The sequence below is a fragment of the Cavia porcellus genome, unplaced genomic scaffold, assembly GCF_034190915.1.
Source record: "Cavia porcellus strain 051 isolate PalLab524CR breed Dunkin Hartley unplaced genomic scaffold, mCavPor4.1 scaffold_22, whole genome shotgun sequence".
NCBI classification, from domain to species: domain Eukaryota; kingdom Metazoa; phylum Chordata; class Mammalia; order Rodentia; family Caviidae; genus Cavia; species Cavia porcellus.
In genome coordinates, this window is record NW_026947505.1 from 32,142,149 (window position 1) to 32,154,695 (window position 12,547).

Below are 12,547 nucleotides of genomic sequence, written 5' to 3' on the forward strand. Positions count from 1 at the left end.
AGTTTCTAAACACTGAACCTCCTGGGGTTTGATGAAGAAATGGAACATTTTAGCCTAACAAAAGGCACTTGTCTACTGGAGACAGTACATGTTGGGTTTCTTTTAGTTCTAATATTTATAGGGTGTTTTCACTATAACAAGTATAATCATGTTTTAGCACTAAATCAATGACTCATTTTCTTTTGACTTGTCAGAGAGCTGCCACACCCCACTGCAGACATGAAAAAACTCAGTTAACTAATTAGAATTGTTGTGTAGAGTATTGAACTCATAAGAACTAGGCAGAAAAGCCATCCTTGTCAGTCTGAAAATTCAGCAGTTTATCTCCTTGGCCTGAAACAGATTTGAGTCCATTAATATTAGCAGAAGTGAATGAAGCAGCTATGTTCACTGCACTGGTGACATATAAAATATAAGAGAAAAACATCACATATCACTTGCCATCTCAGCTGAAGAGTTGAGCAAAAATATCCTCTACCATAAGAAAAACAAGTTAAGGGTTTTTAAAAAAACATAATATTTACAAAAATCATTACTTTGTTTCTGTCGTGTCAAAGGTTCTATCTGCTACTTTAAATAAGAAGGATAAAATACACATTATGTACCCAGTGACTTAAAATGTACTTCTAGAGACTGGGGCTATAGCTTAATAGTAGAATGAAGGTTTAATATGCTCATGACTCTGGCTTCAATCTCAAATGCTACAAAAATAGTAATCTAACTTGCAACCTCAAAAAAGGTAGAGCATGGAGCCAATCCCATCCAAGGGGATAGACAAAGTACCTAAGTATCCATTACCAACCGCTCACGCACACCTGGCAATCAAAGAAATAAACAGCACAGCCTTTGCAGTACTTGTTCAAGAGTTAATGGATTTGGATTTTTTAAAGAAACTTCTGAAATGGTTCATCTAAGAAATAACAGAATCTTATCAATGGGTCAAGAAAGATGAAGCATAATAAAAGATGTACCAAATAGAGTAGATACAAAAGGCAGACCCAGTAGATGAGTCAAGCATGTGAGGGAACTGCATTCACAGACTCCATGAGTCAGACTTCCCCTTTTTCTCCTTCCTCTCTGGGCAATTTAAAGTTGGGCATGCTCCACAACCTTCTGTGAGCTTTCATGACCAATTTTTTTTTTTTTTTGGTGCCGTGGATCGACCATTACCATATTTTTAAAATGGAACAATATCACATAATTTTTGTGAGAGCTGAACAAGACTATCTGATGGTGGTTTATGATCTGTCATGATACAAAATAAACAAATACTACAAACTTTCTGCCATACCCTGTACTTCCTACCAAATTGCCCATGAAATAAATCTTAATTTTTTTCCTACTCTGTCAGGTTAGTTCTAAAACTAACTATAAAGTGACATTCCAGGAATAAATTCCCCAGTGAAAATTGATCTATTTAATATGGATTTATTCATGCTCTTTTCAGGTTACTTTGTGCAGTTCACTTTTTTAAATTTTAGTCCTTAAAGCTGCCATGATTTTTTTCTCTTTGATACTCATTTTACATTGTAACTCAAACTTCCCTCAAGTTAAAATGAATAAATTACTTCATTAGCAGCTGCCAAGATACAGGACAAATAATAAAAACAGAGAAGGCCTCCTCAAACAGCCAATATTATAAGTTGTGTGTCTAAAAATTTTAAGTCAACATCACAGTTCTTTATAAAGATTAGCCCAATTAAGTGCAGAAAATATCTGTACTGTTGGATTTCAAATTTAACTTGAACCCTAATAGTTGGATGAGGTTTTAGAGAAGAGGAAGATGACTTTCTTAAAGAGGACTCCCAATCTTGTCCTTGAATACTACTGGAGTCCTGTTATAAAAGCCGTCACGCCCAGTGAAGGATGCCTTGCTCCCACCCTGGCTAGACGCAGATGCATCAATTAGATGGCCCTTTGGTGAAGCAGTCTAATTCCTGTCTCAGGCTTGCTTCGAAGGGAAAGACTCTTCTATTTCTTCCTTTCAGTATCTTTAATAAAACTACCTTTCTCTAATACATTTCATACCATCTTTAAAAAATTGAGCTAAAGTCCAAGATCTACCCCTTTTTTTTCTTTTTCTTTTTAGGTAAGGAAAGAAAACCTGACAAAAATGCCCTATGATGCAAAGGAATAGCCCAGGTCACCCAGTCAGTAAGCAGCATCCAGGCAAGAACAAAGTTTAACAGGCCACGGCCCTTCCAGTTTCGTAGTATGGGAAACAGCTGGCACAGTTTCATTTCACAGATACCAACAAGATTCCCCCACAGCTCAGAGTAATACACCTGCTCTAGCCTGTTCATTCCTGAAGTTTAATCGTAAGAGATTATTTTCTTTTACTTTAGAACTCACACTTCTGTTCAAATGAGAAAGAAGTTAGCTTTAGTCATTTACATTATGTCAATGAATTTGTCATATCCTCTCCGAATACAGGCTTTGAGTAAAAGAAACACACAGCCATACCTTCTAAATGAATGTACTCATACATACACTAACACAACCGTGAGCATAATTCCTGCATTTGGAACACTTTCAACCATACAGATCCCTCCTTTCTTCTTTTATAACAGGAAAGATGTCTTTTATTTTCTATGTTTTCCTTTACATGGCTTAAAAGAATGCACACTCCTGCTCCCTTTTCCTTCTTTACATAGTCTCAGTTGAGTAAACATGAATGAATGAATGAATACACCTGCCCCCATCATAGCTCATTACACAGACTGCCCTAAAGTCTTTCAAGAAGGAAAAGCTCTACACTGATCCTTTTCCCATATCAGAAATTGATGTCTTAGAAACTAATTCACACCTTTTTATCTCTCCTTTTTTCTAAGCTTTACTCCATGGAACAGATTTCCAAAATGCCAGTGCTGACTAAGAAAAACCTGGTGAGAATTTATTGGCTTGAACTTTGAAGCAGAGGCAGACATCTGAGTTTTCACTCCTTGATCTAGCAAGACTTGTGTGAGCCTGACACCCTGAATTTTATCTACAGATGGAAAAGCACTCACTACTTCATAGCACAAGCATTTCCACTCACAAAGAAATGAATGATTCCAGTGCAATGCAGCTGTTCTTGTACAATCAGAAAACTTAAGATTAAAGAAAAGAATGGCAGTAACCTGTGATTTCTTCTTTGAAGACTTTCATCACCTATGTATGCATCTCTGCCTTATTTCATGACAACTTCCCTTTAGCTTTCAGTTCAAAGAACTGCTGGCTATAATTCATAACCATCAAAAAGAACTGTAACTTCAGGTTGACAATGAAAGAACACAAGTTTTAATGCAGGCAGAATTAAACTATATTAATGCAGTTAATTCGGGGTATGTATTTCTGGAATGTGGTTACTAAACCTCAAAACATTGCCACTGACCTAAATAACCAGTTTCTGTTTTATTCACATTATAGTCAGATAGGGACTTTGTTGAGTTAAAGTCCAGATCTCCCTATTTTTGTGGTCAGTTCAGAGTGCTATAATAGAACAGTACAGACTAAGCTCAACAAACATGTATTTCTCACAGTACTGCAGGCTGCAAGTCCAAGGCCAGGGTGCCAGTGTCTGGGTTACATAAGGTCACCTTCTTGCTATATTGTACTACAGCAGGAAGAAAGAGCTCTGATCCCTTCATCCCCTTACAAGGGCATGAAACCCAACATGGAAAGGTCTACATTCATGATTTGATCTACATTAATCTCTTTCCTAAAACCCCACCTCTAGATACCATTACCTGGGAGATCAGGGTCTCAACCTATGAATTTTGGAGCAACCAAAAGTGTCCATAGCAGGAACACCCAACGGCAACCAAGATAGTGAGTCACTAGAGCTGCAAAGAGGCACAAGATTTTCTCTTAAGAGGGTGCAGGGAGACAAGAATGCAGCAAGGGAACCTAGGAAGGCTTGTCAACCAGCCTGTGGGGAGACAGAACACAGCCTTGCAGGAGGAGATGCCACCCAGTGCCAGCATGGAAACCAAGTAAGAGACAGAGAGCTAAGAGGTGAGTGGTAGAGACAGTGGTCAAGTGAATACTGCTGACTCCCATCATGGTCTCAATTGAGAACTCAGGAAGCAGACGTGGGTACCGAGGGGGAACAGATGACTAGTTGTGGTGCACCTATGTACGGCACATATGCCACAGCAGGCACGTAGGGCCCTCTCTGTAGGCACACAAGCCAAGTCACCCTAGCATCAGGTAACATTTGCTTTTTCTAAATTAAAACCTCAGTATTAAGGTTTAATTGTAGCATTGTCACTTTGCAATAAATAAGTGGGTTTTGGGTTGTACTTGGTCTCTAAAACATTCGCCATCGGCTACTCTAGAGATGTGGGCAGGGCAGCCCTTCGGGCACTGGTAGCCTGCTTTGCTATTCACACTCTTCCCTAAAGCCTGGGAGGATCAATAAGATCCCATTTGGAATTTAGAAAACATTCAGGCAGCTGTCTGTGGAGGTGCCTTTCCTGGTGCACTGTGACAAGGAGAATCTGACCTCTGGCCAGGGCCAGTGGCTCAGGCTTTCTGGCTCCTGGCTTCATCAACAACTCTCCAAAGTTACTATAAGGATTAAATGACAGTTCATGAAGGTGGGGCACTCAGTCAGATCTTAATACATGCAGTTGTCAAGGGCAATGGTAGTATCATGGCTAAGTGACCATGGAATCAGTGTAACCTTGGACAAGGACAAACAACTTCTCTGGTCTCAGTTTCTTTGACTACAAAATAACAGCAGTCACTTCAGAGTTACTGTGAGGAATGATGGCAAAAGACTGAATGGATAAACCATTTGACCTTCACCAGAGAGCTGAATTTGTAACACAGTAGCAGTAATCGCAGCAGCAGTAATAGAGACTACTAGTCATACTAGCAATTTGAAGGAAACTAGACTCATGTGGCCTAGATGAGAATTTGTAAGAGGCTAAAGTAGTGGCTACAAGAAAGAAATCAGAAATCAAGGAATCAGACTGGGCTCTAAGGAACAGGCATGGACAAGACTTCAGGACTCCTGAGTGTAACACACAGGATGAGGCAAGAGATAAGACTGTCACATACTATTTTGCTGAAGCAGCTGTGCTTAGCAGCACTTGCCACACACAGAGGGAACTGAGGAAAAGCAGGTTTGCAGAGAAAACCCTTATTCTCACACCAGTTGACTCAGGGCATCTAGTGGTGTCATCTATTTTTCAAAGCATTCTGCGTATGTCTGGCACCCAGAAAACACACCAGGCTAAAAATACAGATTTACAAGTTGCCAGCAGATGGACATCAAATGAAGTCACGGGAATGCCTTCACATCACTCAGAAAGTGTACTCAAAGCGAAAGAACCAGAGAAAACAGGTGAGTGGGAGCCCAAAGACAGATTCACAGAGTCCTCAGCATTGATGAAGCAAGCAAACAAAACAAAACTGCAGTCAGAACAAAAGGACAAGAGCCAGGAGACAGGCCAGCTTCAGAAGGCAACCGTGAGCTGCCTTGTGCTAAAGGAGATCAAGTCGGAGATTGAGAAACAAGGTCCTCAGGTTGGCCACAGTGGGAACTGAAATCAAAATACGGTTGCTAAACCATTATTTACAGTGGAGAAAGATCTTTTGGAAAACTAGTAAGGGAAGGAGCAAGATGGGGTGACAGCTCGGGGTGCATGATAGAGGAAGAGAAATACATTTCATGGTAGTGAACAGTGATGGTGCTAGTTACTTTTAGCAGAAGACACAGACCATCTCACATTTATGTTGAATTGAAAGCTCAGTAGAATGGGAGATTGAAAACACAGTCAAGAAGGAGCTTAATGAATGGAAGGAAGTGTCTAGAGTGGGCCTGGGCTGGCTTGAACCGGAGGAGGCTATGTGGCCACCAGCTAGGAGGACACCAGCTGGGCGAGGGAGAGGCAACAGAAAAGTACCTCGAGAAGACAGGCTAAAGTTTGAAATAGCCAAGGGCAGGAAACAAGAAAGACTTTTAAAAAGAGGGGTCATGGCTTGTTGACTGCAGCCAATAAACTATAAAATATAATCGTGCATGAAAAGCATGGACCTTATTTCTCCCACTAAATACAAAGTGAAGACTTCTTGGAGGAGAGCACGGGGCTAAGCAGGGTGCTGTCACCAGGGTAGAAGACAGAAGGCACCAGAAGCAAAGAGACATCAAAGACGAGCATGGCAGGCAAAACTAGTGTGACAGAAGCACCTTAGGGGGACAGCAAAGACTGGTCGAGGGGCTCCAGGGGGATTTGATTTCCAAAAGCACTCTCTCAAACTAAACTGAAAAACCAGCTAGCTGCCACTACTACCTTTAAACTCCTATTTGGAACAGTGTAGGTCTATTTTTCAACACTGCTGAAACGAAACAGCAATAATGCAAGAGTATAATACAGATTATAATAACAAAACAACAGACCGATTTTTCTCTAACCACATCTATGGTCAAGAATCACCACCAACTAATTTAGAGAGGAAAATAACAATGACTTTGGAAACATTTTCAGAAGACTGATCCTTTTTCACTCATCTAAACAAATCCTTAAAGGGTGAAGAATTGTGCCTTACTACAGCACACGCAATAAACTTTTAATTAAGTTTCCTGTCCTCATATTGTTAAATAGAATGAAACCGTAAAGGTGAGGAAGGCTGCAGGATACAGGAAACAATTTAGCCACTATTTTGCCAAGTGCAAATTCAAACACACAGTAACACCTCTGACTACAAAATCTAGCACCTAATAAATGTAATATTTGTTTTCTCCCTCTACCCATCTCATCTTCCCCACATAACACAGAAGGCCTCAGTAACACTGATCCTGACCACACACCTATATTCCAGCATGCTTGGTGCTTTATGTCCAATCCTTACCCTAAGTACAATCCTCTTAAATATCTGAGAGTTACAGCAGCAGGCTGGGGAAGATGAACTTCAGGGGAGTACAGAGGATTCCAGTCCTGTTCCTGCACCTGACTTCTGAGCTCCAGCCCTCTCTGTCAGATCCCAGCTGAAGGCTCAAGAGGAATTTCTTGAGTGGTCTATGCCTGGTTCCACATCCATGAAATGGTGGTATTAGAGGTAGTTACTAGTTCTGTATGAATTCTGTCTAACAAACAGAAACTATCAATCGATGTCAGCCAATTCTAATACTCAGGTTTAGGTTTTTCCCTTTGTAGAAGTATTTTCTAAACTGTGGGTCACAATTCAGAAATGTGTCCAAAATGTCATGAAATCAACTTAAGAGGGTCACAACCGACACTCTCAGAAAATTAAACAGAATAGAACATTACACTTAAACGTTAATCCAGTCATATTTTAGATGATTCAAAAATTTTCTCTTTGGCATAAATGGTAACATTAAGTGGATCTTTCTCTATACATGCATGTATCTGTTTAAGGATCAGGCACCAGTTGAAAGGATATTTCTGTGTCACCATCAAAAACTCAAAAAACATTGGTTTATAAGATGGAAATAGTGAGGAGTTGGGAAAGAATGAGAGGTGCAGTCAACCTCTTTTTAAAAAGCTGACGCATGAAGCAAAAGAAAGACCTCCCAAATGGTCAGTCAGGGTAACACAGCAGGTTCCCTGAACACCTGAAACCACTACGGCAAGGCTGCTACTAGCATTTCAGTAATAGGAGCTTAGCAAAACAGAGCAAACTGCAAAACTGGGAGTAGAGATGTTATCTTGATGCTAGGCAAGATTGAAAAAAATTGGTATGACTCATCTAATAAATCATCTTACAATACTTGTTGGAGTAGACATCATGCCAGATTTAAAATGCTCTTAAGAAACTGTCAGGATTTGGAAGAGATACGAAAATGTCTTAAAACAGAAATGTTCACATATGGATACACATTTAACCTTATGGTTCCACTACAACAAAATTCCTATCTAAAAAAAATGTAATTATCTGTACAAGCTTTCCCATGAGAATATGAAATGAAAAAGAACTATGAGCATATATTTTAGAATCTAATAAAAACATTTATTCAAGTGTCCAAAAGGCTGTACAAGTGTTACTCAACAGTGTCACCCTTAAAGTAGGTAAGTGGGATCACACTTTGGGTTCCACACCTACCACAGCCTTCCCTTCTGGAAGATTTTCCAGGACCACGTAGATCAACTGACCTAGAACCAGGGTCCTTCCACCTGGTTATGAGCATGCTCTATATCCCCAGAATTCCTTCATCAGGTACCAAACAGCCTCTAAGACATGAACACTATCCTCTCAACCAGAGGGATACAGTCAAAGAGTGTAGAAAATATGTACAAAGATTTGCTATGGCAAGTGGACACAATAGCTTCCAACAGGTGGGAATGTACCAGGCATGGGAACCAAAGGGAAAACACTTGTCCCAGGGGCAGATTCTCCCAACGGCCTTTCAGCTCAGAGCTCTGAGAATGTGGAGAGCTCAAAACTCAAACCTAACCTTCAAGGTCACTTGAAGATACAGTTATGAAGATAGGTGAATTGAACAAAATTATATAAATGCAGTGAGCTTATTCCATTAAGTTTGGAGAACTGAGACATATTGTTATATCCCTTTGTTGTCTTGCAAAGGACCCTGCAGTGTTAAAGCCAGGCCTGCTAGTTACATAGTGGTCTCAGAGTCACGCTGCCTGAGTTTATATCCCTCTTATGACTCACTTCTCAGCTATGCAAGCCTGGAAAAGTCTCTTGTACCTCTCCAAAACTAAGTCTAAAACATTTTTGTGTAAAACAAAATAAAATAAATAAATTCACCTCTTGTGAACACTAAATGAACTAGTGCATCAAAGTGCCAAGAACTGCACCTGACACATAGTCCTGATGTTGTTTAATGTATTTCTCCAGACAAAACTGACCGGCAATCTAAACTGCTAGATAAAACCACAGCCAGGTCTATATATTTCTTCTTTCTCATTCCTTTCTAAGTTTAAATATCTTCCTTTAGAGAACTCCTTAAAAAAAGTTATTTTCTATTCTGAAAGGTCACGTCATTTAACTGCTGACATGTCTGGTACAAGTTCTTCTGAAACTTAAGTATGGATTCACCTTGTACCCCAACTCAGCAGATAACTCAGGCCTTTGGTGAGTGTGAACTCTGAAGTCTCCAAATTGGCCTTTTGTGTCAATTTCATGCAATAAGCATTTGAAAATACTACCAATTTAAAATATGAAAGGATATTTCTTACTCTTCATGTTCATGTGGTTTAGAGCTATAAACCAGGGATAGAGCCTTCTCGATTCACAAACCAGAGACTGAAGTACTCAAGGTCATTGGCAAAGAAAGGTAACCAAAAGAGAGAAGTAACACCAAAGTACTGCCCCACCAGTGAAGAAATAGATGGGAAGAAAGAATCTTCGCTTGGCTGTTTATGAGCATCCACTTTTCTTCATTATCATTGAGGAGTACGAATAATTTAGAAACTGCAAACTGCCACCAATCCTCTCAATGATCTCTCTCCCTTTGGTCTTCAATAGCTGAAACAGCAACTTGAAGAGAAATTCTGGCCACCTTCCTAGGCATATAGAGCATCTGTATTATTTCACCACAAACATCTAGCTATTTGCTATGAATTAAAGGTATAAAATCTGAGGGAAAAAAGTACCAGGAAAAGATTCAAGATCATATACATATAAGGATCAGTATGTTCAATGCGGTGATCACCTAAACTTACATTTTCCTCCAGGTATTCTGAAAATTTTTAAGAAACTCTTTCTAGCTTCCTAAGCTACATCTAATGAAGCATTGTTAATTTCAACAGTAGATTTTCTACCAACTACAATCTCCAACTCCAAAATGGAATATAAAGCCAAGTAGGAAATAAATGAAAATTAACTGGATTCTACAGAAACAGGACTGAGCACATCCATTCATCCAACAGAAATTCCACCTAAATCAATTATATTGTTTCTTTAAAGAGTCTTGCCAACTTTCTATTAAAAAAACCACCAACGCTTCGTATTTTTGCCAGTTTTTATTTATGCAATTAAACTGCCTTTTTGAAAGAGCTGGGCTAGAGAAACAATATATCTTTTACAAGCTCATTAGTTTATAGTCAAGCTGCATTATACCATAATCATTCACAGGAGTTAGCAGTGAGAATGTTGCTTCTTTGTGCCATGAGAATGTAAAGGAAATAAGTACTCACAATAGGCTATAAAATGTGTGATGTACAGAATGCCCGAAATCAGTGGTAAAGCCAGTGAGTTCATCTGGCTTTCATTGTCTCTGGAAAAACATTAACAGTTGTATAGACACAAATCTAGCTTTAATTTAGAAGCCCTATATTTAATTATTAATCTTCAAGCTTCCACCCTTTCCAAACTCCACTCCCCTACAAGAAGCAGAACCACAGTTGTTAAAGACTCATGGGAGAGCATAAGGCTAGGATCATTTTTCCAGTGTATGCTTGTAACAGCTTCCTTTAAATATTTGTCCTCTTATCTAATGTCGTATAGACCTGTGTCAGGTCAGATCCATACATTACCTCAGTCCTAAACTATGGGAAGCCACAATGCCCTGTACAGGGGAGCTGGGCCCCAAGAGCTGGCCGATCTCAGGCACCCCAAAAATCATCCCCCTGAGCACTCTTAAAGGTGGTCCAAGGATCTCATTCTGTGCCTCTGTCCATGTGTAACTAAGCTTGGGGAGCCAAAAATAAAGCTGCTACAACAAAGCCCGATGTGTGCAGCTTTGGGAACGCACAGATGAATTATGCGGACACTGGTTGGGAGGGGGGTCGGCTAGAAAAGGGTAAGCGTTCATGTGAGGATATTAATGTGGAATTTCAGGAACTAAAGGGGCACAGAGAGATCCCTTGAACGTTTTTTCTTGTTAAGCAGCTTGAGGTCCCTGTTCCCTCTCCACGGAAACCTGGGCTGCCCAGAACCTGGGAGTCAATTCTTTTCTCCCTGGGACTCTCAGCGACCTGCTTCCCTCGGGCAGGTACAGCTGGAGCCTAGAAACGCCCAGAGCTCGGCGGAAAGCAAAGCGCATTGCTGGACCCAATATCCCCCCATCTCCGCCACAAAGACCCCCAGCTCCCCAGCGCCTGGGAGCTGAACCCAGGAGGCAGCGTCCCAACCGCAGGCGGCGCCCCACGCGAGGGCACCCCGAGGAGAGCGCGCGGTCCCCGAGAGCTGGCGGTGCGCACTGGGGAGCTGGCGCCCCACGATTCCAGCGCGGCTGAGAGCGCAGGGCGCCCCGACCCTTCCGGCCCTGCGCCCAGGTACCTCGCAGCCGTACAGCTGCCCCAGCTGCTCCACGATCCACTCCTCCAGCACCAGCCGCTTGCGCAGCTCCTTGCGGTCGTATTTCACCGTCACCTTCCCCTGCTGGTGGCGACGCTGCTGCTGCTGCTGAACCTGCCCGGCCGCCGCGGGCACCGGCGCCGCCGAATCTTCCCGGGAGGAGCCCGGGCTGCCGCTGGCGCCGCCCCGGGGGCTCTGGAAGAAAACGCGCGTGCCGTTGCCCCCGCCGGGCCCGCCGGCCGCCTCGCTGCCGCCGGTCACCACCGACATGGCCCTGCGCCGGAGCCCAGCGCGGCCCGGCCGCTACCAGCGCCCGCGCGGCCGCCGCATGCGAGGGGCGCGGGCACCTGCTCGGCGCGGCGCGAGCTGCGGGCTCGGGGCGAGGGCGGGGAGGGAGCGACGCCCGCGAGGGCGGGACCGCGGCCTTAAAGACGCCGCCGCCGCCGCCGAGCACCGCACCGGCTGTCGGGTCGCGGGAGGCGGGATCTGGCCCCGCCCCGGAGGGGCCCGGGGCGTGAGAGGCGCCCGTGGAGGCGGGGAGTGCGGGAGCGTGGACGGTGGGAGGCGCTGGCGCGAGTCCGGGTGCCGAGGCACGGTCCTCTGGCGGGGTCGTGGTCTCTGGTCTTGCAGACGGAAGGAGCGCTCCTCCAGCGGTCGCTCCACTCCCACCCCAAGCGACCACCAAGGAAGGGATGTGGGAAGGGACGCTAGGTTCCTCGCCCAGGCTTTCCTTGCCTCTTGGAAGGCACAGCGGGGCGAGTAGGGGTCTCCCCACCGGCGATTCCTAAGGCACATTCCTATTCTTGCCACGATGGATGCCACCTCCTCTCTCCAGGATTGTGATAAAAATTGATGTTTGTGCAATCAGGCAATCACACATCTGGGAAGTTATTTCCACACCAATTTTTCTTTCCTTACCAAGCGTCTTTTTGATCACTAAGGTGTCTTTGTAGCTAAAAGGGCAAGGAGTGTGGTCAGCGCCAGAGCTGAGGGGCTAAGGGCTTCCTGACCCTAAACATGTCTCTAAAAGGGAGGGCTTGCTGGGTTTAAAAATACCATCTTGTTTTCCTACTCAACCAGCTCTCCCTCTCTTTTTACCCAGGAAACCAACTGCACTAACAACTCTCCTTGAAAACCATCAAGCAACAAAGTGGAATTTGGAATGAATGGACTCATTATAACATTTAGGGTAAAGAGGTGAGTGGGCAGTGAAGTTATAAACAGACAACTGCATGTGTATGTGTGTAAAATTGCAGAGAGACACTAACGTGTTTCTGTTGTACATAACAATACTTTTCTGTACATGCAACTGAAAGAAACCACAAAGATGTTTGGA

General features: G+C 43.1%; 1 protein-coding gene across 1 annotated transcript in view; it reads right to left on the minus strand.

Moving 5' to 3' along the window:
- Positions 1-11,584, minus strand: part of Ppp1r14c (protein phosphatase 1 regulatory inhibitor subunit 14C) — an 83,006-nt gene extending 71,422 nt beyond the window's left edge. Inside the window, exon 1 of the mRNA XM_063233011.1 lies at positions 11,194-11,584. Coding sequence (XP_063089081.1) covers positions 11,194-11,481 — 288 coding nt within the window. The 5' untranslated portion in view covers positions 11,482-11,584. The remainder of the gene's footprint in view (positions 1-11,193) is intronic.
- Between the last annotated feature and the right edge of the window lie 963 nt (positions 11,585-12,547).